This window comes from Marmota flaviventris, chromosome 6 (assembly GCF_047511675.1).
Source record: "Marmota flaviventris isolate mMarFla1 chromosome 6, mMarFla1.hap1, whole genome shotgun sequence".
Lineage (NCBI taxonomy): Eukaryota > Metazoa > Chordata > Mammalia > Rodentia > Sciuridae > Marmota > Marmota flaviventris.
Genome location: NC_092503.1, coordinates 13,389,376 through 13,417,345, shown reverse-complemented (window position 1 = coordinate 13,417,345; position 27,970 = coordinate 13,389,376). Strand labels below are relative to the sequence as shown.

Below are 27,970 nucleotides of genomic sequence, written 5' to 3'. Positions count from 1 at the left end.
GAGCCCGCGGTCCAGCTGCACGTGGAGAGAGCCTACCACGCATGCGTACACCCTCCGCAGTTCACTCCGCCGTCCTGGGAACGGCCCTCCTTCAAGCCCCATTATTAGCCAGAAGACAGCTCTGGTTTCTCCGAAGATCTCTGACGGGAACAAACGATATCCAACGTTCTTCGATCGTCTCACAAGCGGGAGTCCGGTGAGCGGCGACTCTGGTCGTCCGGGAATCCAGGCTTTCCGGAAGACGAACCCTCCCCCAAGCCCTACGGAGCCCGCCTCTCTAGGATTTAGGCGCGCTCACCTCTCCCTCCTAATTTTGCCCCTCCCCTCGTCTAAGGCCTCTGCGCAGGCGCTTTTGGCGGGAGGCCAGAGAGTTGGCGGGTTGGCGCTTGCGCACTGTAGTGCCCCGCGGTTCCCTCTTGAGCGGGCGGGGCGCGGCGGGCGCGGAGCAGGTAGCGGTACGTAGGTGCGCGACCTTGTATAGAGGCGGGGCCCCTGAAGCTAGTCGCCTTGTGGCGGGAGACTGGAGCCTGGTGTTTATGCCTTTCGGCGTGGCGGAACGTGAATCCTTGCTGTTGCGTTTACGTGTATTTTCGGCTGTAGTTGTTCAACCACCTTTGATTCCCCGCCCCCCACCCCGACGTTAAGTGTACTGAATTTGTATGTATGCCTTCCTGATTTTTCTTTCCGTGGGCTAAGTGCAAGAGACATTAGTGCTATTCAAAGAAATAAAATTCCAACTTTCTTGAACTGAAGACCTCTGGCCGGGTGAATGTTTTTCCTAGCGATGACGGGAGTGGATGTAGTAATTGTTAAATCTTTGCTGACATATTGCACCATATTATTACTGATGCCGAACCTGGTATTATTTGAGCATGCGCCTAAGTGGTGAGGGTGCATTCCTTGGACTCAGGTTTTGGCTCCTTAAGTGAAGCTACAGGATGTATGCTTTCAAAAAACCCAAATCCCCGCCTTTTACTATTTCCCCTCCTTTAATTTCCTGTAGTCTCAGGAAGGGAGAGTTGGCAGTTGGCTTTCAGTTAGTGTTCAATGCAATTGGTTCACACAGTTCCTGTGTGAGGCAGGGCCAAGATTAGGATGAGTCATACAAGTGCTGGCTGGATCCATCTTTACCTAAAATTTTTATAATTAATTCATATTTTTTTGCATCTTTTTCTAATGTTCCATTAAAGTAATATTAATCTTGGGTACTAAAATATGTTAGCCCCTTAAGTTTTGTACCTGAAGCATGTGTCCCATTCACCTTATTCTAGCCTGACTCTGGTGGTAGGTCCTGGAAATACTGGGTTAGAAAGACAAAAGTCTTTCTAAATTGACAAGAATACTAGTAAACATTAAGAAACATTAAGACAACATAAAACAATGAATCAAGAATGGGGAGGAGAGAGACATAGGTTTTAAGAACTTTGGAGGATCAGAACAGTTTCTGACGCTTTGAACCATTGTCTACATGTTGAGCTGGCAGTGCAGACAGCTACATGAGCTGGGAAGACCAGAATGCCTTGCTAGAACTCATTGAGCAAGGAGGAAAGTGGAAGATAATTACCAGAGAGGTAGGGAGAAGCTAGATCCTGTAGGGTGTTGTAGGTTTCCATGTAAACTTTTAAGAGTTTTTTCTTGCTTTGAGTAACTGTCCAATGGATTTTAGCATAGGAGTTGTTGAGTGAATATTAAAACTATATAAAGTTCTTTTATGTACTGTGCAACTAACATTAACATTAATAACTAATGTTAATTCGTTAAAGATGTTGGCATTATTTTTATTTTATGGTGATTGTGCTTTGAAGTCAATTCTCACTTTGTGGGAACTAAAACTGCTGAGTGGGAAGATTTCTGACAAACAGTCCTCACATGGTAAGATGAAAGGTTCAAAGGACCAAACTCATGACAACTAGGAGTGAGATTCAGAAAGTCCATTTACTTTTTTCTGTTATGCTTTGGAACATTTACTGGGGTCTTGGTTGTTGACTAAAAATTTTTACATTACTTCCCTGTTTGACTTTAGAAATCGTCTTTATTCACTTTATTTTCAGATATGGGCAGAGGTAGGAAATTTGAGAGTAGGGAAGGGTTCTCATTAAACTAGTTGAGCACATGGAATAGAACCTTTGTCTCTTAACCACCCCTTACAAGTGTTGTTCAGCAGGATTCCCCCCCCTCTGAAAAAGGCTGACATATTATTAGAAAAATCAAAATAACTTTAATAAGGTAATACAGTCAAGCATAGTTAGTCACATGTTGGAATAATTTGTACCACTCCTTTTCAGTTTATTACTTAAGTGATTTGAGCTTTGATTATTCTTAACTGATACTTTTAACAGGCTCATGACACCTGTTAATTTCATCTTTAGGGATTAAAGTTAGAAAATGTCAGTAGAAGCACAGACCTCTTTTTTATGAAAATCAACACCAGAGTTGCAGGGTTTTTAGGTGCAAAAGAACTCCTTAGAGAATTGCCCTTATTCTTGGTGATCAACTGCTCTTTGCAGACTTAGTGCATGCAAGACATATAGGGTGATGTATATGGGAATAATTGAAACATGGTATACTTACCCTCGTTGCTTAATATTTGTGGGCTTGCTTTATAACATTAAACATTTTTTTAATAAAGGAGTCAGGAAGTACAGGATGGAATTAGGTGCACAACATAAGGGTATAATACAACTTTGGATGGATCAAATACATTTGAAGTTACAGTGAGGAATTTTTATAGAACACAGGTTGATTCTATGCCAGGATAAGGGAGTAATCCATAGGTGTAATCCATAGGTCAGGGTTTCTCAACATCAGCACTATTAACATTCTAGGCTAGATAATTTTTTTTTTTTTTAATTGTGGAGTCTATGCTGTGCATTGCAGGGTGTTCAGCAGCATCACTCATCTCTAATTCACCTTCCCAAGGTGTAATTGTCTTAAAACATTGCCAGAAATTCCATGGGAGTTGAGGTGGGGGTGAAGCCTCCTCTGAATGAGAACCACTGCTGTGGGGATATCTTTTTGAGAGAATTGGAGGAGGTGGCTATCTGCAGTATAAGGAACAAAATGGAGGAAAGGTTACATGCAAGGGTCTTTAATTTGACGGAGCATAAGGAGGTGGATATATAAAATCACTTCCCTAATGGGGAGTCATTCTAATGCTGGATGCCAGTCATGGATGTATTGTATGCATAGTTGTAGTTTTATTTGGCAGTGGGGACCTATTACAGTGTTGAGCAAAGGAATGTTGAGATCAGAGGCTTGTTTTGTAGACAGATTAATCTGGAGGTTATTTGTAGCCAGCATTATACAGCATCTAGAGAGGATGCAAGGAGAAATCAGGTAACTAATAAAGTATACCAGGAGATAATTAATTCTGGACAAGTCAGTGGTAATGGAATTGGAGAGGATGAGAGGACATAGATCTTAGCAGTAAATTGAATGGGAAGCAGAGGAATCTAAGGGGTCTACATTTTAAATTTGAGAGAGGGAAAGTGGTACCATTAATGGTGAGTTATAGAGGATTATGATTTTTCATTTGAAAGATATCTATGGCTTCAAAACTGTCATTCAACCTAATAGAGTTTTGATTAGTTCATTTCAGTTTTGGTTCTTTATGAACAATACACCAAATTTCTAGAAAAAAATACTTCAGGTATTACTGCTTGTGATGTTATGTCCTAAAGAGAAAAGAATGGTGAAAACACAATCTTATGCATTAATGAGATAGTGTAAGGTCTAGATAAACAGATGTTCCTTAAAATAGGGTTATGTCCCCATAAACAAGTTAAAAATGGATTTCATACACCTACCTACAGAATACCCCACTACAGCAGTGTAGAATCTTGGGTGTTCATTGCCCTAATAATTGTGTGGCTAAGAGCTGAAGCTCCAGAGTATCCCACCCCAAAACTGAAAAATCCTCAGTAGTGTACCCACCTTAGGTTGGGCACCAGCTGACTCATCCTTTTCTATTCCTTAGCACACAATTTTGTCTTTAATAAAAGTACAAATAAACCAGTAAATTAATATTTTGAAGTAACTGTTGCCATACAGATATTGTGGTATCTTAGTCTGTCTTGTATTGCTGTAACAATTCCAGATAAGGTAATGTATAAAGAACAAATTTTCCTACAGTTCTGGAACCTAAGAAATCAAAAAAAAGATCAAGGCTTCAGCACCTGCGGAGGGATTCTTATGCTTCTAAGAGGGTACTTTGAGTGTTATGTCCTCACATAACAGATAGAAGGGCAAAAAGGGCCCAACTCCCTTTTTCAAGACCTTTTATGACAGCTTTTATCCATTCATGCCCTCCCTCGGGACCCAAACACTTCCCCAAAAGCCAAACCTCCCAACACGGTTGCATTGCAAACTAAATTTCCAATATGTGAATTTAGGGGGACACATTCAGACTACACATAGCATACAGTAAAGTACTATGGAATACAGATGAAGGGAAGTTAATTATTTATAGGGGACACGATGCCTTTTAGGTTGGAGCTTAAATCTGCATTAGTAAGTGGAGTAAGTTTTCTAGGCAGAGGGGTCAACATTAGTGATGTAGGCATGGTGGTGACATGCATAAGCAGTGACAATGCATGGTTTTTAATGAATACAGTTGTATTGTGTGTTTTGGCAAACATACACAAATTTGAGGGATCTTAAAATACTAAGAATTAGGATTCCAAAACTGCCTCAGTTATGGTTCTGTACTCTTATCCAAGTTTCATGGGTTTCCAGAATTCCATTTGATTAATTAGGAATAAATAGTGAATGAAGTAGGAGCCCATGTCAGCTCACAGATCATATTTGCCAGTTATTCTGCATGTGTTTATAATACACCAATATGTATTTTATTTTTAAATCTTATTTATTTTTTGCTGTGCCAGGAATTGAACCCAGGGCCTCACACATACGAAGCACACCTTACACTGAGCTACATTCCCAGCCTAATTTTAAATATTTATTGTTAAAATCCCAAATGTGTTAAAAGACAGTTTTTAAAACTGACATTTCGATCAGAGAATTTTGAACAAAGCAGATTCCTTCCATGTCAATGGGTTTCATCCCATCAATTGAAAGTCTGAACAGAATAAAAAGACCAGCCTCCCCTAAGCGAGAGTTTTCTAGTCGACTACCTAGGAATGGAACTGCGCCACTAGCTCTCCTAGGTCTCCAGCTGGCTCCCTCGTGCTGCACATTTTGGACTTTTCAACCTTAATAATCGTGTGTCAATCTTATCTTTCTATATATACATATCCTAGGGTTCTGCCTCTCTGGAAGATCCTAGATATGGAAATGCACTAAGGCTTACCATCAGTTTTGTTCATACTTTGGCAGAAACCTCCTTGCTTACCAGTCCTTCAGAGTTTGAGGTGCAATGCCAAGGGCTAATGCACCAGCTACATATCAGCTCTGGCCCTCGGCAAACCAGGAACCTTTCCATCATTGATTGGGATATACCCACACCTTCTAATAGGCCCCACTACATCATGGGGAAGTAAAGACCCTTGCAAGGGTGGTCTTACATTGTGTACTCTTGGTCTTAGGGTACTCTCTTTCAGTGTACTAAGTGTTCTTTTATTCTCACTTGTTAATTCCATTACCAATTCAATTAATGACAGGGCTTCCGTCTCCTGACTAATATGGTATCTACTGTCATATTTTAAGTTTTTTTCAAAATAGAGTTAAAGAAATTTTTCGATTAAATATTAAAATATTTAATTTTAAGGATCTTACAGAAACAAATGAGTTTATCTGTTTCTTGTACAGAAGAGCGCAAGATTTACAGCAATCATTATGTTTTACTAATGCACTGAGATCTACATTAATTATGCATTACGAATATGTATATTGCTTACCATTGTAAAAACTTTTTTTTAAGAGAATACTCATGAGTATGCACAATTGATGTGCCATAGTATTTTCCTGAGCGCATGAAATACTTTAATAACAAACCAACCTAAGCTTTTTTGGAAATAATTTCTAGTAAATATTCATAATCAGCATAGTCCTTCAGTGACTGTATAAGTTCATCCAGTAGATAATCTCCTTGCATAAAAGTCTCAAGACCATGCAGTGATTTGTTTATTCTGTGATCTGTGACCCGGTTCTGTGGAAAATTGTATGTTCTTATTTTCTCTGATCTTCCTTTAGTTCCAACCTATACATGTATAAAGAAAGATATGAGATACAATTAGATCAGGAAAACTTGGACCTACAAACTTAACTTACTCTCACTAAATTCTTGATTTACAGTTGAATCACAAAACAAGATGTCTTCAAGTTTTAACATGTTGAATCTCTAAATGACATGGGATGTGATGAAAAAAGAATGTGGGCTTTAAAATCATAAAGATTAATACTTGAATTCTGTCTCTGCCACTTCAATGCTCTATGAGTTCAGGAAATAGATTAAACTTTAAATTTACCACATAAAAATAAGACAAATGATGTCTACTGCATAGTGACATTGTATACATAATCTCTGTGAATTAATGTAGCCATCTTGAGTGTTGATAAGATGATGAATGCCCCGTACTGAGGAAGTCTTAAAAGGGCTGTGTAAGTTACAAAATTAAATATTAAATAGGAAAAAAGTTCAGTTCAGTTTGCAAGAGTTATAAAAATTTGTTTTCCTTGGGACTAGGGATTGAACACAGGGTTCCTTTACCACTGGCCGAATCTTCAGCCCTTTTAATCTTTTATTTTGAGACATGGTTCCACTAAGTTGCTCAGGGCCTTGCTAAATTGCTGAGACTGGCCTTGAACTTGTGATCCTCCTACCTCAGCCTCCCCAGGGGATTAAAGATGTATGCCACCATACTTGGCTTTCAAAGGGTTAAAAATTAAGGGAATGGGACTCAATATCTTTTTTTCAGTAACTGACAAAATCTGAGAATGCCTTTGAATATAGAAGGCAGGGGAGCAAAATTACTATAATACAGGTATATACCTCAGTCAACCTACTTGAGTTGTTTTCTACCTTTGACAATACATGAAAAGCGTTTGGACATAAAAAACTCAGTTATTTAAGAACATTTTCTATCCTGTGGAAACATTTTTTTTTTTTTTAATTCAATTTTACCTGGATCTTCCTAGCACTGTATCTTTTACTTGTTTCTTCCTCGAGATGCATATTGTACAGCTTTGCACGCAACTTTTTCATAGCCATCTCTCTATTTTTCAGTTGAGACCTCTCTTGTTGGCATTCAGAAACAACACCTGAATAGTTTTATGAGAATTAGAGTTTTAATAGAAAAATCTTCTTTACTTAATATGAAGGAATACTCCTTTTCCTTCTCATTCTTTTTCTATCTTTTCAGGGGAGAAAAACAGGACCCTCACATAAAAAGGAGACTTTAAACTTAAATAGCTTTTTATAGTTTATCAAAAGTGAAATTTAAGTCTGAACTATAGCAAAATGCATTTGCATACTGAAGAAGTATATAATTAAACAATAAACATAAACCATTCGATTATTTTCCTAGTCTCAGCTAACTACAATAAGTTTTTGAATAACAATTATAGAAAAAAGTTGAGTCATTTAACTCTATTAATGTTTTTTGAGGATTTTCTTTATTCTCATTACTGTTATTATATTCTATATTACATAAAATTTGTCCTTGAAGTTTAACATGAGGATACTCCCATATTTAAAAGAACAAAAACATCAATCTAGCACTCCCATCAACCACTTCTTGTTAATAGGACATAAGCCTATTTGAGATCAGTTACAGAAGTTCTTATATTCTTTCTAGATAGCAGAAGTTTGCTAATTCCAAATACTCATTTATAACATGTAAATCACTATATTAAGGCTGATAAAGCACACTTAGTTCCACTTGGTGTATAGTGGGGACTTAAAGATTTAGATTCAGTCCCTTTGCCTAATAGGTGTGTGAATGAACTCAATGGGAAGATGACCCTGAAATTATATGCAAAACTTTGCATGTATACAGGTATGTTTCTGGGTAGGACATCAAGTGCTTCATTTTCTCAAAGGAGTCCATGTTGCCCTCTCCCCAAAAGAGACAAGAACCAGTGGTTTAGAGCATTTTCAGATATATAACCAGTGATAATTACTTCACTGTGATCATTTTTCTTAAACAGCTAAGAATATTAAATATAATTTTCAGAAGGCCATTTAGAAAGATTGTACTTTCTCTTCATAGTCTTTAATATGGAAATTCCCTGGGTTCAGAACTCCCTCTTTTCCTGGCTTTGAGATTATCCTGCAGAGTATCATGTGCAGATTCTAAATCAAGTAATCAATAACTGTCTTTAATAAATATATAGTCCTTGGGTGACAAAAGGGTCTGTTGCAGTGGAAAATGAGTCAAGTCCTTCAGAAAGTGACTCTTTAGTTTTATGTTAAAAAAATAAGTACATACCTGTTGGAAGATGAACAATCCTGACAGCACTGTCCGTGGTATTTACATGCTGACCCCCAGCTCCACTAGCTCGCTTAGTATCGATTCTCAAATCTTTAGGATTAATCACCAGATTAATCTATACATAGAAAGAGAAGATTAAAAAGATTTTAAAAACTTACATTTATCAACTATGTAGATAAGGATGAACTGTTTAATAAATACATGTCATGTATATTATTCATGTTGAGACTTTAAAATTTTAATTTTAAGAATAGGCAATAGTTGGAATGATGCTATTTTTAGACCTTTCTTTTTTTTTTTTTTTAAAGAAGAGTAGGGAATCTAAGTATAATACAGAACAAAAACAAACCCTTCCTAATCCTCAAAAACTAGGCTTAGCTTCTCTGCAAATACTCCCTTTTTACCACATGAACAACAAAACAGCTATTATTAGAAATGTGTTAAGCTAAAATGAGATTTGTAGACTATTTCTGAGTTCAAAAAGATTAGCACAGGGGGAAAAATTGGTAGCTTGAGTGCAGGGTTTGTTTCAAACACATCTAAAGGCAAAGGTAAGACAAGTAGAAACAGCAAAAGCCAAGATGCCAAGAGTCTAGACTCAGTGGATACACTGTGATCTGACATCAGGATAACACTTTGTCTTAGGAGTCACTATAAGAAGCGCTATGTTTAAAAGTTTCCATAAGCTATGAACTGCGTTATGACATGTCCACAATCTTGGCAATAAGAATATTACCATTCCCTAAGCCCTCCATGTCTCCCTACATAATTCTTAGAGTTGCTAGAAGCATCAGATGGTAATAGGGACCTCAGTATCCCATCATTTCCTGAAAGTGCCTACCATCTCCAAAACGTTAAACCAGAAGTGACTAGTACCTAGGTGTGACTCCTGCTACTTATTCTACTTTACTTTCTCCCTTAACTGTTCCTCATCTATGCTTCACACAAACATCAGAACTAAAGAAACTCTATTAACCCTATTACATAGAGTCAAACAGCACTTTTTCTCTCAAAATTAATAACAGAAACCCTCCATTAAATTTCTTTCTCAAACCATGTATATTTCATTTTGAAAAATGTTGAAAACCTATCACTTTTTGGGAGAAGAGAAATTAAAAAACAAATACAAAACTAGACTGAGAATTATTTTTTTTAAGAATAAATAATACTCATTAGGAACTATCATAACAATGTTAATGTGATTGGGCTATGAAGTATTAACTAATTATTATCCTTGTTCTAATAATATCTGGGGATCCAGTCACAAAAAGCAAAGTCATTATTAAGGCTACCCAACCATATTTAAGTAGGTTAGTATTATTTTACCTAGAGCGATGGTCTCACAATATCTATTTTAGTGGTGGAGAAAAGTAAATTGATAAAGCAAGACTGGATCATTTATAAATATTTAGTTCTTACCATCTTTTGTAAAACTACATTTTGAACTAAGATAATTGATTCTTAGAATTAACTCAAAATATGTGAGGAAGGCCAAATACTAAGAGAAAGAAATACTCAATTCAGTAAAATTTTGAGTGTTACTGGGGAGTGGAGGACAGGGGGCACTATGCTAGAAAAGGGGGGATTACTAACCTTACCTCAGTGGGCTGGGGTAATATTGCCACTGTCATGGTGCTAGTATGGATGCGGCCTTGCTTCTCTGTCTTTGGTACTCGCTGTACCCTATGCACTCCCCCTTCAAATTTCATGTGTTTATAGGCTTCTGAACCGCCAATGCTGGCAGATGCATGTCTAAGGCCACCTTGAAAATATAGGGAAGATAGGTTCTTTTTATTATTTCTGACATTTATAAGTAACTGACTATTATACCTACTATCTTGAAATATATTTAAAAGAATCACAAAACATAAACAGAGATTGCAAATATACTCATTTTGGCAAGCCTACTTTGACATTTAATCTTTATTGCTTATGATGATTAAACATAACATTTACGGTGCTACCTAACTGACATCAATGAAACATGTAAAGGCCATTTTTAGAGACCATTAATCATTCAGCATTATTAAGTACTGAATGAATATCCATTAGACTGTATAAGCTGTTCAAAATTGCTGTGCTTGTAATCAAAATTATTAGCTAAATGATGAGCATAAAACAGCTTAAGACTTACAAGTAAGTTCTGAAGCCCAGTCATGGTCTTGCCAACCCTTTTTCTAGGTCCCATGTAGATAAATAAAATACTACTATACTGTGCCAAAATAAATTGAACAATTTACTTACCTATTTCACTTGGAAAGTATTCCAGGGTTTCAAAATGCCATCTTTTAAATGCAGCGTATTGCTGATACATATCAAACATCTCAGAAGTAAACAACATGGCCTCCTGACCCCCAACTCCTGCAGTTACCTCCAGGATCAAATCACTTTCATCAGTTTCTTCTGAGGGAACCAAAAGACAGATAATCTGTAAACATAAAATATTACCCCTCCTATAATTAAGAATTATTTGAAACTTAATAACAAGAAAAAAAGCTAAATGATCAGATAGAGGATTTTAAAATATTTAACCTAAAATTTCTCTAAGCAAATAATTTAACATTGCTGAGTACTATTCAACCATCTTGCCAATTAAAACCATATAATTAAATTGGTACTTCCATGGAGTACCAATATTATTAATATAATAAATGTTTTAAAATTCATCTTAAACTTACTGGCTTGATTTTATTTTTCCTTGGAGATCTTATATGCTTTAAAACACTTCCCTATTCAATTATTAAGAAGTAGTTGCTCCTTGTGAGCAGTACATATGCAAAAGAAGATCCTAGCACTAGTGTTTTGAAAATTAAAGCCTCAAAGGGGGGGAAAAAAGGATTCAAATCACATCTGTGTTTTTTAAACTTAATAGAAAAAACTTGTCATTTTGGAATTCTAGGACTAGCACTCTAATGTTGAGGGCCACAGCCGAGTCGGGATGACACATGGCATTTTTGCCAGAAGTAGTGGTTGAGAGGTGACGCCAGCAAGTTCTCACGGAGTTCCCGTTGAGTTCCCCTTGAGCTCTAGCGGGGATTCCCGGAGATTTCCCATTGGTTGGGGAAGTGCAGGAGGAGGGATATTTCCAGCTGCTGGTTCCTATAGGAGCTGCGTGGCGTTGGAGAGGATTCCCGGGGAGCGTGTGTGGAGTGTGCTGGTGGAGTTCAGAAAGAAAGTTTGTTCCTGCTTCAGTGGCTCCTGATTGGTGCCCAGCCAGACTGCGGCACTCTAATAGTACTAAAGACACATTCTTGCCCCTGAGGTGCCCACAGTCTGTCATCTCTTTATAACCTCTTCTACCCACTGTCCATTCTGATCCCTTAAAATAACAAGAGGGGAGATATTTTATTGCTTTTCCAGAAAGTGCTATTAATGAGACATTTGTGTTTTTGTGAGAGCTCTACAATCCTTTTGGTGTAAAAATAGGACCACATAAGTATATTTTTTCCACTTTAAAGACTAGTTTGTTGATAGTGGTAATCATTTTATAATGTATGCATTGAATACCTTCAGTAGATAAAATTTTTGTCAATTACTCCTGAATAAGACTGGAAAAACTTAAGTTAAAAAGCTTATTCTGAATACTAAAAATCTAGTTACTTACTTGTTGATTTTATTATAAACTTCTAATAAAATACATACGAAGTAATGACATGATTTGTTCTTTATACCAATACTGTACCTGATGTTTCAACTGAGTTATTTCTTTTTGACACAAAATTATTTCATTCTCTGCAAGTTTCCTTAAATCTTCGTTCTCATCTAAGGAAAAAAAAAGGCAGCAGTTGAGTTTTTCTTAACTTACTATTAAACTGCTAACAAGTCTCCGGGGTAACAGGTTTATTGCTAGTATAGCTGAAGGGAAAAATAAAATGTCTATCTTGTCATTTTAATAATTACATTAAAAACAGCATTTCTACATTAGTTTTTGTAAGCAAGTAGCTGTGAGAAGAGAAACTTTTTTTCCCCTGATGATTAAGTATAAATGAATCTAACTATTAAAAAACAAACCTCTAGTTTTCCAACTAAGGCTGTACAATAACAAATGAATACATTTAGCAAGATCAAAAAGCCAGAGAGGGAACTTAAACCAAAATTGAATCCAAAAGTAGGAAGTTATTGTCTTAGTAAATATTTCCTTAGTATAACTAAGTACCCTACTTAACCTTTATGTGAAATGCTCCTGTCTCTCTGGATTTACCCTTGTTTCATCTTTGAATTTTAATTTTTGACGTACATAATATACTCCCTCATTTATTCTATAGATAATAGACAGCCTACAAAAGGAGAAAATGGGACCCTTTTTTAGCTGTTACCAATTGTTCTTTCTGTGAAAGATCAAACTCTGTTTACAGAGTATCTGTGTGCTTATCTGTTAAGAACCAACCTTTCTGGGGTTCTGGTGATAGTAGGAATATAAGACGTACCCTTAAGGCAGGATTATAGATCATTTTTTTCTTTTTATACTTTTCTAGAGGAGAAAAAAATAATCCACAATAATAACTGAAAGCACTATGTGATTAAATATGTAAATAGCAGTACCTTTAAAGAGTTATTTTCCAGTTAGTTTTTGTGGCGCTGGAGATTGAACCCAGGGCCTTGTGCAAGCAAGGAAAGCACTCTACCAACTGAGCTATATCCCCAGCCATAGTTTATTTTTGAGTTGTGCTAAAGGAAAGAATTAGCTGAAGGAGAGCTTATGATATCAGCAAAATGGAGATAAGTACAGGACGCACTGGTGGAAAGGTAGAAAATTACATTGGACAGGGTATGGTATGGAAGAAACTAGGTGAAATGGATAATATGTGCAGTTAAGGAAAAGAAACATGAATTCTAGCTAAAACTCAACCCCTAAGTTGCTCTTAGAGCAACAGACCCAACTTCTGGAGTCTTGGGTGACATCAGTAAAATGAAAGTTCTGAACTGCATGACTCTATGAGGCCTTTCCAGTTCTGAAATGTTCAGTTCTGCAAGGCTAAGGAGATTGGAGCTAGTGTCTAGAAGTAGTTTAATTTTAAGACTACATTTTATTTAAACCAGTATATTCAAGATATTATAATTTCAATGTGTTACTAGTATAAAAATGTGAAAAACTTTTTCTTTAGTGAGGACTGAACCCAGGATATGGCTTACCACCGAGCCATATCCCCTACCCTTTTTATTTTTTATTTTGAGGCAGGGTCTGGTTGCTTAGGGCTTCACTTAGTTGCTGAGGCTGGCTATGAATTTATGATTCTACTGCCTCAGCTTCCCAAGTTACTGAGATTCTGTACCTACAGCATATCTCAATAATTTGAATTGACTAATTTGAAGTCACATTACACACTCAATAGCCACTTGTGGCTTCTGACTACTACACTGGACAGAGAAGTTCTAGAGGGTTTAGACTGAGGAATTATTCATAGGGAATGGTAATATACTAATTGTTTTGTCTTTCAATATCATACATTAAAATATTTACAGTACACCACCTATAGTTTCCCCATTCTAGAGGGGTACCTTGCTCCAACCATTAAAGTAATTGCTTATTGTCATCTCCTCTTTTCCCATCCAACTGCTGGAGATACAATGCCAGATTTATTATTTCTCTTCTGTTAACACTCTGATTTCTGGAGAATATTCCAATTCATCCTCAACAATGGTGCCAACAATAATTTTTCTTTAGAAAGATGTCACTTCTTACTAACTTTTTATAGTCTAAAAAAATAATCTGAATTTTTTGTCATGCAAGGTTCTTAATTGTCTTTCTGGCTTCAGGTTTTTCTTAAACTATCACAACACCTATTCTATTTCCCAATTTAGTATCTTTATTCTTACTGATCACTTTTGCCTTTAATTCTGTTCTCTTGATCCACCTGACAACTCCTTGCTTATCCTTCAAGATCCATTTAAAAGCCAACTTTTCCTTTTATTACACTCTGCTCTTTAATATAGAAATTAAAACATTCACCCACTTGTTTTTACTTATCTTCTTAAATATCTCTCTTCCTCATTAAGCTGTAAGCTCCTAAAAGGTTGTTCCATAATTTTTTGGTAATCAGTGGTGTCTGACACATAATAATATCTCAAGACTTCCTGAATGACAATTTCTTTTAGCAACAATTTCTAACAGTCTGTTAACATCTCTAAGTTTGATTTTTAAAATACTCCTAAAATCCACTTGGATTTTAAGACTGGCTTAAGTTATGAATCTAATTTTTCCCCAAGATATTTTTTCTCAATACCATTTATTAATTCTTTTTAAAAAAATCACATGTTGTTTTTCTCTTAAGTCACTTAGACTCTTCTTAACTCTCACACTACTCCATTAGCCCCCCCCCCCCCCCTTTTCATGGCATCTTCAATCCCATTCCAGGGTGACTTTTAAATTGCCACACATCAGGTTTCCTAAGTGATAAACCAACTCTATCATTTGCATCCTAATAAAAAAACTTCTGCTGGCTCCCTTCTGCCAACAGATAAATCAACCTCTTATCTTAGATTAATATTTGATTTTCTTTACAAAAGGGTTCCAAACTGCCATTCCCCTTATCTCTCTTCCTAGATTAACAAGAGAACAGTGGTTAAAAGAGTGAGATTTGGAGTGGATCTTATATGGAGTGGAGGCTCCATATATAATCTGTGCTGCTTTTTACCTTTATGACTCAGGTTCCTCTTCTGTCACATGGGGTTCATAGTACCTACCTCATAGCTTGTGTGAACTGGATGAATTAACCCATAAAGAAAGCTTAGTAAAGCTTCAAGCATGATAAGGGATCAATAAACTATTAATAATGGTTAGGCTCTTATACCTCTGCAACACCAACAAATTCTTTACTTGGGTCTTTTTTCTTCTCTATATATCTGTTCTCATTTATCAACTGTATAATTAATTCTGTGTCCCTCAATAAACTGCAGCCCTCTCTGGAACCTTGCCACCCAAAGTGTGGCCCATGGACCAGCAACTTGGCATCCCTGGGAGCTGGTAGCAGTGCAGAAAGTTCAGCCCATTCCAGATTCGAATGCATGAAAATCACTTGAGAAACTGTAGAAAATGCACATTCCTAGATTTAAGATCGAATCCTAAGTCGCACCTCTTTACACTGGTCTGGAGCCCGTCACTGGGTAGAGTGCCTTGTTTGTCCTTGCTCCTGCCAGAGGATAGGCAACAAATAAATAAATACAGTGGGGCGGAGCACTGTGGCAAGGGAGCACAAAAGCGCCAAAAAGGAAGAATGAGAAAAGAACATGTGTAAGTATGTCTTGACCTGTCATGCAAAACAAACAAAAAGAGGCTGCAAGTTAGTTAAGAGCTTCAAACTCAGTAGTGTGGACACCTGGCCAGTGGCTTAATGGAAAGGGCAAAGGAGGAAAAACAATCCGATCAGATGCCGCTCCCCTGGCGCGGCCCTTACCGTGCAGCAAGTGCTCCGTCTCCCGCAGCTCCCGCTCCTTCTCGCTCAGGAGTTTGGTGACCGCTACCAACTCTGGCCCCTTGACTCGTAACTGGGCTTCTGACCCTGCCTGGCGCTCGAGGAAGGTCCGTAAAGGCCCGCCGCGGGCGAACAGCTCCTCCAGCGGCGGGCTACTGCAGCTTAGGGGCCGGCGGGCTGCGCCAACAGCTCGGCCAGCCCACAGAACACGGGCAGCGCCCCACAGAAGCCCGCCCCGCATGGCCGGCCCAAAGAGCTAGGCCCATCAGAACCGGAAGTTCCGGACAGAGTAGGTCTCGCGACGCTGCACAGAGCTTGGAAATAGGGGCGAGAGCTAGCCACACCCCCGTCGAGCGCACGCGCGGGTTTTAAAAGACCTCTCGGAAGCGTTGGCGAGAACTTCCGGGCCAGCACGGGAACGCTGCGTAGTTCATGAGGGCCAATATTGAGGGGGCGTGGCGGGGGCGGAGCTCGCGGGGCGGAGCGGGGCTGTCCTGAGGGGCGGGTCGGAGAGCTGTGGGGGCGGAGCTGGCGGGGAGAGGCGGGGCGTAGAGAGGGGCGAGGCTGTCCTGAGGGGCGGGTTGGAGAGCAGTAGGGGCGTCTCCGACAGTGATGGGCGTGGCAGAGGGCGACCGGGACAGGGCTTCCCGCGAGGGCCGGCACCTGGTTCTAATCCTGGGTCGGAAAGGCCTCCTCGCGGGGTGGGTGGGAATAAATTGCTCTTCTGAGACAAGAACCAAATGAGTTTACAAAACGTGCTGTCTAGTCTTGTGTCTGCTACGTAATTTACTTGGTTTCAAGTGACTTCTCTCAGTTGCCTGTCTATCCTCACTGAGCCATGTTTTTCTTTTAATGCAGTTGTGTGAATTCTGTGTGATTACCACACAACAGCCCTGAGCGATGGTCTCCTGGGTCGGGTGTGCTGCTGGGCAGAAGAGCACTCACTGGCCTCTCCCCAGGTGGCATCCCCAGCACTGCGCACAGGAAGAACTGCCTCTGGCAGCCTGATGCTTATCACTTCCAAAAAATTTACAGATAGGTGCCAAGAATACTGAAGTTTATTGGCAGTTTTTAAAACAGTTGTTCACAGGCCACCGGAGAAATAAATACAACCAAGACAGTCCTGGGAATGCAAAGGTTAAATGTCAAATGTTCAATCTGGGATCCCCTGCGATCTAACTGTGTTAACCAGTGTCCCCATGGTGTGTTTTTGTTTTTGAGATAACTTATTTGAAATAGCTTTTTATTTTTCTAAAAAAATGAAAACATAAAAAAAAAAGAAATGGTAAATCATAGGAGCGTTTAACAAAGTTAAAATATCCTTCAGTCATCTAACCAAAACTATTAAGTATAATATTCTTTCAAAAAAAATAATTTGGGGGCTGGGGATTGTAGCTCACTGGTAGAGCTCTTGTCTAGTGTGCTCAGCGACTGGGCTCATCCTCAGTATTGGGGAAAAAAAGAATATGCATTTTTGCATTGCTTCTCTCTCTTAGCACTACATAAAAAAGGAGGTGAAATGAAAGAATGAAATGATCCTTGACATAATGGAAATAGTTTTGCTACTTAAAAGCTCCAATTATTACAATTCTTTCACTTTGTATGTTCAAGGTCCACTACTTTACAAAATTTTCTTGCTGTAAGATAGTGTTTGAAATCTATTTTATTTTAATGTTGATCCAAGAATAGAATGGGACAGTAGGTTTGTTTATACCCATTATATACCCACTAGGAGCAGTTATTTCCTAACTCTAAACTCAACTTTGATTTTTTTTTTTTTTTTTACTACAGAAATAAATGGCTGGAGTAATTTGAACTCAACATGATAAATCTCTCAGCTGAATTCTCAAAACATGTTATTTCAAGAATATATTTCATTATAAAAGGTGCAAAATTCTAATAAGCTTATAGAACAATGTAATGAATCCAACCAGAATTTATTTTTCCTCAGATTCATAAGCAACTTAAGCAACACATGTAAGTGTACCCTTTATTCCTGTAGTGTTATACCAAGGAGGAAACAATAACTTGTCTAAGGATACATTGGTGAATTCTTTATTAATTCAAAAACATTTTAAGAAAGTGAAGAAAGTCTAATGCATACGCATTTTACAATGGTGTCCATAGGTTTCCACAACATAGTTAAATGAAAACAGCTGTTGTTTGATTTACTTTGAAAATTCAAACATACTTAGTATGAGACTTCTGGATTTTCTTACACTGTTGACATGCTCAAATTCTATTACATGGTAAAAATGTAGCATTTGGGGAAGTCTACTGTTGTACATAGGTAAAATCATGAAGTAGAGTCAAGGAAAGGGGAATAAAAATCCAGAATAATTTAAACTGGAGGAAAAATAATCTTGATTATCTATGCAATTGATGAGTAACTACAGTTATTTTGGCATTGCAAAATAACCAAGTGTGGTGCCTCTTAAGATGTATTCATGCACTTAAAACTTCTTTGTAGTCCACTAATAAATGTTGGTGGAGTCCAAAATATGGATATAGATTACTAAATATAATGAACATGGTAGTAAGAAATTATACACATTCAATATGATAAAGTATATAGAATCAAACACATTAAAATTTTTAGTATTAGTAAAACATCTTAAAATAATATACAAGAAACATTGTATTTATGACAAATAGTTAAAGCTGGGGTGAAAATATCAAGTCTTTTACATTATTTCAATATTGTGTACATTGTTCAGTGGAGGGCATATAGAAAAGCACTAAGCAAAATGATTACCAATTTAAATTACCTCTTATTACAATTAATAAGATTAAGATCTTTATTATCCAAAGTGTGTGGAGGCTTAAAATAATTGCACAGGTAGTTCAAGGAAAAAAAATTTACTTCCACCTCTATTAAGCAAATATTCGACATAACACTGTTTTAGTTTTATTCTCCCATTTGATTTTCCAGCTCATTGTATTCATAGCATTTGTCATTAATCCTTTAATGAACCTAATATTAGTATTGAAAATCTACTCAGAATTTTTTTAAAACTCAGTGTAAATGTCCACTAAATTTTCCTCTAGTGTAACCTTATAAAAATTGATTACTTTATAGTGGAGAAGCCTAACAGTCAGTCCCTCATGCAGTTGATCAAGGTCAACATTAACAGCTAAGAGGATCCCAAAGTTTGAGAAATTCTCACAGCAAGAGGAGTCATGACCATGGCATGCACCTTTGATATCGTGTGACAAGAATGGCATGTTTCCTCTGGTATTCCTTCCCCAAACCAAAACTGCTGTCTAATCATGGAAATGCATCAGTCAAATCACAACAGAGGGAGGGTCTACAAAATGCCTGACCAATACTCTTTGTCAAGGTCCTTGAAAACATGGAAAGGTATACAGACTCAGCTCAGAGGAGCCGGAGGTGACATGGCAACTAAATTGAATAGGGTATGGTGAATGAGACCCAGGAACAGAAAAAGGCCCTTAGATAAAAAACAAACAAACAAACAAAAACCAGGAAATCTAAACATAGACTTAATTAATATTAGTTGATTAATGACTAATACCCCCATGGGTGTGAAGTATTTGAGGACAGTTTTTCTTGTTACTATCTGTGCAAATGAGAATTTACAGAAATGTATATATAAAACTATTTCAAAAAAGATTTAATGAAAAGTTTTCTGAAGACATAACTACTCTTACTTTTCACATGTTCATGGTAAAATTGTTAAAGAAAACCATACTACTCTAATATTAAAAAGTCTGTTATGATCAGTCTCTTATTAACTTAGCTTTAGCTCTATCATCCATTTACATATTTGGCAAATGACTTGATATTTATATTATCATTTAGAACATAGCTTTTATTTCCATTATGTATGTGTATGTGTATATATAAACATATATTGTATGTGTATTATTTATACACATATATATAACATTGTGTGATACATGTATATGTATGTGTATATATATATATATATATATATATATATATATATATATATACACACACACACACACACACACACACACATATATCTGTGTATATGTGTGACTGAAGAAATTTTTCTAGATTACAGATAAGGTGAGAAATTGTTAAAATTAAAATAGTGGTTTTGAATCATATTATTGAACAAAACAATAGTATTGTTATAATCTTCCATCTTAAAATAAGCTTGGTTATATTTTTCTGGATAATTAATTAGTTAGATTTCCAAAGTATGTTTTGCAAATATTCAAGGTAACACTGTTTTAGTTTTAAACAAACAAACAAAAACCCACAGATATTCGTGAAAAGTAGCAATTACTATTGAGCTGAAAAACTTTGATAAAATATTACATGTAACACTATTCTTTTTATTTAATTTTATTTTATTTAATCATTGCCAACCTGTAAACTAATATTCTTCATTTGCAGATGAGAAAACAGACTCAGACAGAAAAAATGATTTGCTCACCATCACAGAAGTCAGAAATGTAATTTGAGCCAGGCTTGGTGGCACAAGCCTGTAATCCCAGCAACTCAGAAGGCTGAGGCAGGAGGATCCCAAGTTCAAAGCCAGCCTCAGCAACTTAGTGAGACCCTGTCTCAAAATAAAAAATGAAAAGGGCTGGAGCTATGGCTCAGTGGGTAAGCCCCCTGGGTTCAATTTCTGGTACCCCTCCTCTCTAAAAAGAAATCTAACTTGAAATCAAATTTGTTATTCTAAGTTCTTGATCTTTCACACTATATTCTAAATGTGAATCTGTGTACATACATTTCCATTTGTAAGCATTGTGTATCACATCATCTGAATACAGCAATAAGGGTTAGAGCTTTATGAGAAGGAAATGTATTCAAACCTAGGACAGAAACACAACATAACTATTTAAAAGCTAGAATGTTATGACAACGCATAGGTATAAATCAGCAGCTTTAAAATTCTTAAATTTCTGCCAACAGAAAAGAGAAATATATGATAAATTTTGAGTTTGCATATGTATTAAAAATGCTATATTTGGTTATTTTCTTTAGCACTTAATAACATCCTTTTTCCTTACATAGAGCTTAAGTCATAGTAATCAGATTTGTCGCACACTGAGATATGTTACCAGTTAGGTAGCACTTTGTCTTCCACACTGGTTTCATTAGTCAAAGTCTAGAGCATCTCCTTGAATGAATCTGCAGAGATGTCACTGGGAACTATAGGACTACAGCTGTAAGAACAATAATTTAAAAAATTCTTATAAAGACTGAAAAGTCTGATATTTGGAAATAATACTTATTACCCTGTACACTGTTATGTGATGCAAGGATATTGTTAAGTGTTTCAGAGAAGATCTGAAGCAAGTTTTCAGTTATCAGTTTGCAACTGTACCAGGTAAGAAGTTACTAAAATTTTTTACAGATTATATATTGTTTTCTCGGGAGGACATTATATATTGATCAGAAATTTATAAACTGAAAAAAACACTCTAAGTGTTGATAAAATATACTTTGAAGGTTAGGGTCATAAACTGTCAATGTAAAATAGATGGGCAAGAAAGTTTTCTGTAAATATCTTTACTATATTTCAAAATAACTTACTAATATATCAAGCTCAAAGGGTTCAAAATACATGTTTGATATGGCTCTATACATAGACATTTTTAAAGTCTTAAAGAAATTTTGATGGTTTTCCAAAAGGTTCTTACTTCCCTATCTTCTGATTGTCTTTGACATTCCTTCCCTTTAGATTTCTTCACTAAAGCCTTTGATAATGTGTTGTTTTTTTTTATTAGCTACACATGACATTACAATGATCTTGGCAATTCATACATTTGAATCATTGGGGTATAGATAATATGTATTTATTGAAATTTAAATGGCTAAAATTATGATACTTTTGGTATTTAAAGTTAAACTGTATAGAAAAAATGAATAAACTCAAAATTAAGAATCCGGTATGATTTTAAATAAGCTTAATTGAGTGAAAATGTATATTTATTCCTCCAAAATAAACATTATTTACCTATTTCTGTAGTCCTTTTACAACACTGAGCTATCATGTAAGTATATAATACATACTTTATACTAGGTTCATTAAAGGATACTTATTTATAAACACCCCATGCATCATGACCAACTACCAGAACTGGTCACCCTATGTACATCTTTTAGGATTTTTTTTTAAAGGACTGCGTTCTGGTCTTGGCATTTGCGTTTCTTAATTTCAGTATCAAAACTGATTTGCTCTTATTCACATGTGCCCTATAACACTGTCAGAACATCTATGCTAACTCTGAGTAACATAACAATTAGAATAAGGAAGTATCGTCCATCCATTATTACTGTGATCTATGTACAAGAGCAATCTCTGAAGAAATCTGGGTCTCCAATTTATCTATATATACATAATCTATATCACGTACTTTTCTTTCCATTCTAGATACACCTGAAGTTAGGCAATTCAGAAAGTGCATTAACATCTTTCTGTGCGCATTAGCAGATTCTAACTGTACACAAAGATCATTTGGCAATCTAAAACACAAAGTGCTCCTTTTAAAGTGCTCATTTTTCCCCAGGGAGGAATTCACTCACTAGGAAAAATCAAACTCTAATAAAGCAAATATTGTGCTCTTGGAATGGTAGCATAGACACCAGTTGAGGGCTTTTTTGTTTATTATAGCTCTGTAACTTAAACAAAAGGAATTATATCATACTTAAAAAATAGATAGAGTTGCAAATACACAGACATATTCTTAGATACTTCAAACATTTTGAAATTAAATGAGAAACCATCCCATCCCCTGAAAATAGAAGTTTAGCACAGGAATGCTCACGAAGCATGGTTACCAACATCTGATGCATAAATCTGCTCTAGAGTCCTTGTCAACCCAACCTCATTATCAGGTTTCAAAAAGACACACCAAGTTCAAAAATCTGTATTCTACAGTCACCCAGGTTAGACATTAGGGCTCTTCATAAGGGCCCTTATCTTTCCCATTTGGTAAAATATTAAACATATTGTCAAACAGACAATTCATCTAATAGTCCAAAGTATCTTATAAAGATAACTTACAACTAGCAGGTCACCATCATATATAGTAACAACAAGAATATATAAAGTCTACAATTAAAAGATCAATGCATGCGAGTATCATAGTATATTACATATCTTCTAATCATGTGCACCAGTTTATTGTGCCTCAAACACACAAACAAGTATGATAGTATACCATATATGTGTACACATCATAGTAGCATAATAAACCCAATTCCAATCAAGAAAAAAAGTAAATGACTTAGGAACAATAGAACTTCGCAATAGAGGTGATGATGTTTTTAGATCTTTCTTTACTCTTTAGGAAAAAATATGACTTTTTGTAAACATCTTCATAGCTCTTTTTTCGACACATTACCAAAAACTATTATTAAATAGTAAATATCTAAGTGACATGGATAAACTATGTCTTAACACACAACACTTTCATAAAGAAAACAAGCATTTGTTAAAAGAAATGATTATAAATATTTTCTATCTTGCATTTTAACTATATTTTCATAAATAATGTCTTTAAAAGTGCTGAATATGGTAGGATAGTCAGCAACGCCAGTGTAAACAGAACATTTTGTTTTCTACTCTGCAATTTTTTTTTTTAAATCCCATTTTGTCAAACACTGCAACAGTTAAAATATTTGCATAGGGAATAGATAATAGCCCTTTTAATCATGTCTCCTGAATTCTATATAAATTAGAAAATCATATTCACTTAAAAAAACAATTCTTGAAATGTTTTAAGTTTATGGAAAAAGAAACTTACAATGCTAACCTTTCAAGTAAAATAAATTTAAAAAGAAAACCCCAAACTTGTTTTTTAAAAATATGTTTAATAAATTAAAAAATGAGAGGTAGTTAAAAATGACAAAGAAAACCTATAATTTTAATATCATCCTTAATATAAGGCCAGTGTTCTCAGTGGATATAAATCTTTTTAAAACTTTCATTTTAGGTTACTCGTTATTATAGTCATTCAGTTCAAGATTAAAAAAATAGTCTCCAGGGGATATTAATATTCAAATGTAACACGCTAATATAAATATGACAATGATTATTATTATTATTATTATTATCCTTTTTGTGCACAATAGGATATTGTTTTCTTGAATGTCAGACGTACATGCCAATGTTGGACAAGAGTTTTGTCTTAAATAGTGTATTTATAAAAAATAATATGGCAGCTAAAAGATTTGAGCACGGTACTGCCTTTTCATTATGGATGAGAATTAACAGTTTGATTTTGACATTTTTAAAATAAGTCATTCGTAACGATAGTACATGAAAACAGTTAAGGTCTGAAGTAGAGAATTATCTCTTCATAACCCTTATAAACTTTTCCTAGTATAAACAGCTCTTCACTGGATTTCACTTTCAAGGAACATATGCCACAGGACAGATGCTAGTCATCAAAATGTTTTACAGTGCTACATGTAGGCATTCTTTTATTAAGTACTTTTCTACATATTCCAAAACTAATTATCAAGCTTTTCTCTTTTTTTTTTTTTTTTTTTGTTGAAGTACATAACTTTACACAGCCATTGTAGAACTGGAGAGCCAGTCTTTAATAAATTAATTACAGTATTGGACATCTTATATATACATAGATTCATTTTCATCTATTACAATTAAAAACAATATCACTCTTTGATTTGTCACTGAGAGAAGATATCTTCAAATTGTTTTGTGCTTTGTTTACTTTTCTTCTTCTTCTTCTTCTTTTTTTTTTTTTTAACATAGCAAACGCTTCTGTAATGAAAATGCCACATTTTTGGCAGTGAACAATCAGAGGGATCCTCCCCTACGATTTGCCAACAAACATAGATAAATAGCTCTTTTTTTTTCATGTACAGAAATATTGGCTTCAAAATTAGTGTTCTGAGCACAGTATTATAGCATGTTGAATACCACTGTTACATTTTAAAAATTGCCTTTTTCTGTCTCAGATTATATTAAAAAAAATGCAAACCACAGCCATGTTTTGGCAATTATTTCTATAAGACCATATTGCACAAAAGTCTTTAAATACAGATATAAGTTATGCTATTTGATTAAATAGTACAACAACTACGTGGCAAATGAAGCAGCTTTACTTTGCACATGCAGTCTCTGGAAATACACTAGGAGACTGTTCATAGGACTACGAATACAGTTTGCTTGCAAGTAGGATGGGTGTTGAATAAAACAAACATAATTTGGCAATTCATTGTTTTGTGTGGTATTTTCTCCAAACGTCATCATGGATAACCTTTATAAAAAATGGAGACCAAAGACCATATGGTGGTATGTTCACAGTAGCCTGAGGAGTGCTATACTGCAGTTCTCCAGGGACTCAATTTCTGTATTATTAACTATTTTTATTCCCCATCCCAGCCCTCCAAAATTGATGTTTTTTTAAATGAAAATTAAGATTCAGAAGAAGAGCCGGCAGTACTTTCAACAAATGACTTATAGATCTGAGAGTTCAAAAACCTTGGGAAAGAATCTCTGTGCATTAAGGTATATATCTGAAGTTGGGCATCTTCATACATGTGAGGATTAGGATCCAACAGATTTCTATTGATCACCTCTCTAACTCGAGAATCGAGACTGACCTAAAAAGAAAATAGAGCAGATCCATTAAATCATATATTTTTTCAAAAGACCTCAATTAAATAAATGCAGGTTTTTGACATTTCAGACAAACATCAAAGAGTAAATTCAACTATTGAAAATAATGAGGTCATCTTTTCAAAGGCCACATAACCTTGTATAATTTTCTCCCTCCAATCTTTGATTTAAACAGACAAAAAACAAAAAATTAGTCTTTCTGCCAGAAATCTGGTTCACAAACATCTTGACTAACTTGGATTTATTTTTTCTATGCATTCATTCAGGAGCTATTGAGAGTTTCATTCACCAATGAGGTACCAGAGAATAACCAGAATATAAATTCACTTCCTCCTTTTCTTTAACTGTTGGGGAGTTATTTGATAATGGGATAAAACTCCATTGGCAGAGAAGAGTTCTCCGATCAAAATTAACATGCATATCAAGGCTGACTCTCAACAGTTTCTTATCCCAACAGATCCTATGGCATCACAGTAGGAAAAGAAGAATGTGGAAAAGCAGAGTGAAGCAGAAGCACAGGAGGCATTCTTAATAATGTATCTACCTGGCAAGACCCAAAAACCATCCTTGCATTGCAATACATCCAAAGATCTCTGTACTCAACAAAAAGCAGAAAAATTGCTTGAAATGGAATCTTTGAGAAAACTATAAATAGGAACTAAGAATATGTATTAAAATAATCAATGCAGTGTTATTTGAAAAGTGCATAGAAGCCAGGCATAGTGGCACATGCCTGTAATCCCAGCATCTTGGAGGCTGAGATAGGAGGATTTCAAGTTCAAAGCCAGCCTCAGCAACTGCAAGGCACTAAGCAACTCAGCGAAACCGTGTCTCTAAATAAAAAACAAAATAGGGCTGGGGATGTACTTCAATCCCTGGTACCCCCCCCCCCCTAAAAAAAAGAAAAGTGCATAGAAATGAAATTCTGTTGTGATATAGCACCCTCCTCCCATTCCAGGCTGGAACAGGTAAGGACACACTGGGAAGGGAAGAGTGGAAAATAAGTAGCAATGAGGGCATGCTTGGGGAACAGGATTGATGCTCTGCCTTGAATGGCTTGTTTAAGAAACACTCCAAGAGCCCTGACTGATTTCTTCAACTTTACTACTGAGCAAGGAATAGGAAATTGTGACCCATGTTTACTGGTCTAATAATATACACAACATACATATTTATACCTACACAGCCTGTTATAAGCATTTATCAACAGTTTCTTTGGTTCTGGTTTCTTTTCCCATCACTGTCTGGGGTCCAAGACAGTCTCTGGATGAAGCCACTCACATTCCATTGAGTGTTCCCAGATTCCTGAGCTCTACAGATAATGTGGAATTGGGTTGACTGATACACTCCAGGGATAGCTGCTAGGTTTGTCAGGAAAGGGTGATCCAGACTAAATTTCGGTGGTTTAGTTAGACCAATTTATAGATAGAAAAATTATAAGTTTCTGGCTGAACTGTGTATTTTTCTTTGTAGGAAATTCCTTAAAAAATAATGTTATGGAAGTGTATCATTTAGTTTTTCATTTCTGTAGCATTCGAAGTCATCATCAATTACCAAACAATAAAAATAGATAATTCCCCCCCCCCCCGGCCATTTTCTCATTTCATCTAAAGGTATCTTTTGCATTTCTACTCAGTGGCACAATATTGACATTAGAGTTTAAACTAATTCATCTTATTTTGAAATGGGTTGTTCTGGTAGGGTGAAGTCTTACCAAACACATGCCACTGTTTTTGTAAATGGTGGTTTTATTTTTAAACTTGAGATAACTTTTTGTTTCAATGGAGAAGAACATTTTAGATTAGTGAAATAGAAAAAAAGGATCATTTACTTCATAAATAATAGCATCATTAAGTTTAATATAATAGTCCCTTATCAGTAGCTAGAATCAATAGCTTAAAGTTATCTGAAGACAGAGAAATAAAATAACCTTAATTATTACTTGTTTTGAGTCATTCATTTTCTTTGCAAATTAAAAACTAGTAAGATAGCATACAGTAATATAGCTTAACATTTGCCAATCTGTAACAAAAGCACATTTGTTATTTCTATTTGAAAAATAAAACATTTACCTTAATATCTTGTTTGTCTGAAAGGTTGTCAGTCAAAAGAAGTGTAGAGAAGTCAATAACAAGTTTAAGCCCATGGGAATAACAATCTACAGTCTCATCTTGTGGTGTCTTGTGCTTCAGAATGAGGATCATCTATAATACAAGGCAATGGGGTGGATCCAGGCTTGGGCCTGGGCCACAATCACCCTAGGATCAGGCATCTCTAGATGGCTTGTAAGCCATCTTAACTGGGGTCCACCTCGGGGCTGAGGAATTCCTGGGAAAATCTTATCCCAAGGAGAGATAAAGTTGAGCACTACAAGAGCTATCTTTAGGCAAGGGAAGTTGTCTTCTTTCTCTGTCTGTATTACAGCAGTAACAGTTTACATACAAATACAGCTACCACGAGATCTGACGCATGAGATCTCTCTGACTACTGAGAATTTGGGAGCATTTCGTTGGCAGCATTTAGCTGCTGGTTTCAACAGTGCTGACCACTGTCAGTTTAGGGAGGTGGC

At 36.0% G+C, this 27,970-nt stretch overlaps 2 protein-coding genes and 1 long non-coding RNA gene across 9 annotated transcripts in view; 1 reads left to right on the top strand and 2 right to left on the bottom strand.

Annotated features, from left to right (window-relative positions):
- The first annotated feature begins 16 nt into the window (after positions 1-16).
- LOC139706013 (uncharacterized) lies at positions 17-27,620 on the top strand. Of its 2 annotated transcripts, XR_011707691.1 has the most exons (5): positions 17-196; positions 17,594-17,779; positions 20,193-20,405; positions 25,165-25,290; positions 25,859-27,620. It is a non-coding gene; the product is annotated as an uncharacterized lncRNA (long non-coding RNA). The 2 variants fall into 2 exon arrangements; XR_011707692.1 differs by lacking the exon at positions 25,165-25,290.
- On the bottom strand, positions 4,944-16,152 carry Mtrf1l (mitochondrial translation release factor 1 like). Of its 5 annotated transcripts, XM_027939558.2 has the most exons (7): positions 15,785-16,142; positions 12,073-12,152; positions 10,635-10,818; positions 9,989-10,152; positions 8,388-8,505; positions 7,082-7,218; positions 4,944-6,157 (listed from the first exon to the last, which is right to left on the bottom strand). In XM_027939558.2, the coding sequence occupies exons 1-7, from the start codon at positions 16,041-16,043 to the stop codon at positions 5,957-5,959; spliced, it is 1,143 nt and encodes a 380-aa protein (XP_027795359.1). In that variant the 5' UTR covers positions 16,044-16,142; the 3' UTR covers positions 4,944-5,956. The 5 variants fall into 5 exon arrangements, with proteins under 5 accessions (XP_027795359.1, XP_027795360.1, XP_071468994.1 ...); XM_027939559.2 differs by lacking the exon at positions 15,785-16,142 and having other exon boundaries at positions 10,635-10,793; XM_071612893.1 differs by lacking the exons at positions 4,944-6,157; positions 7,082-7,218 and having other exon boundaries at positions 8,394-8,505; positions 9,984-10,152; positions 15,785-16,149.
- Rgs17 (regulator of G protein signaling 17) overlaps positions 20,394-27,970 on the bottom strand; it is a 98,561-nt gene continuing 90,984 nt past the window's right edge. The window contains exons 5-6 of one of the 2 annotated variants that reach the window (XM_071612894.1): positions 27,474-27,605; positions 20,394-25,385 (exon numbers count right to left, since the gene is read on the bottom strand). In XM_071612894.1, the coding sequence (XP_071468995.1) occupies positions 25,197-25,385; positions 27,474-27,605 (321 nt within the window). In that variant the 3' untranslated portion in view covers positions 20,394-25,196. The remainder of the gene's footprint in view (positions 25,386-27,473; positions 27,606-27,970) is intronic. The other variant, XM_027939520.2, reaches the window with a different exon arrangement.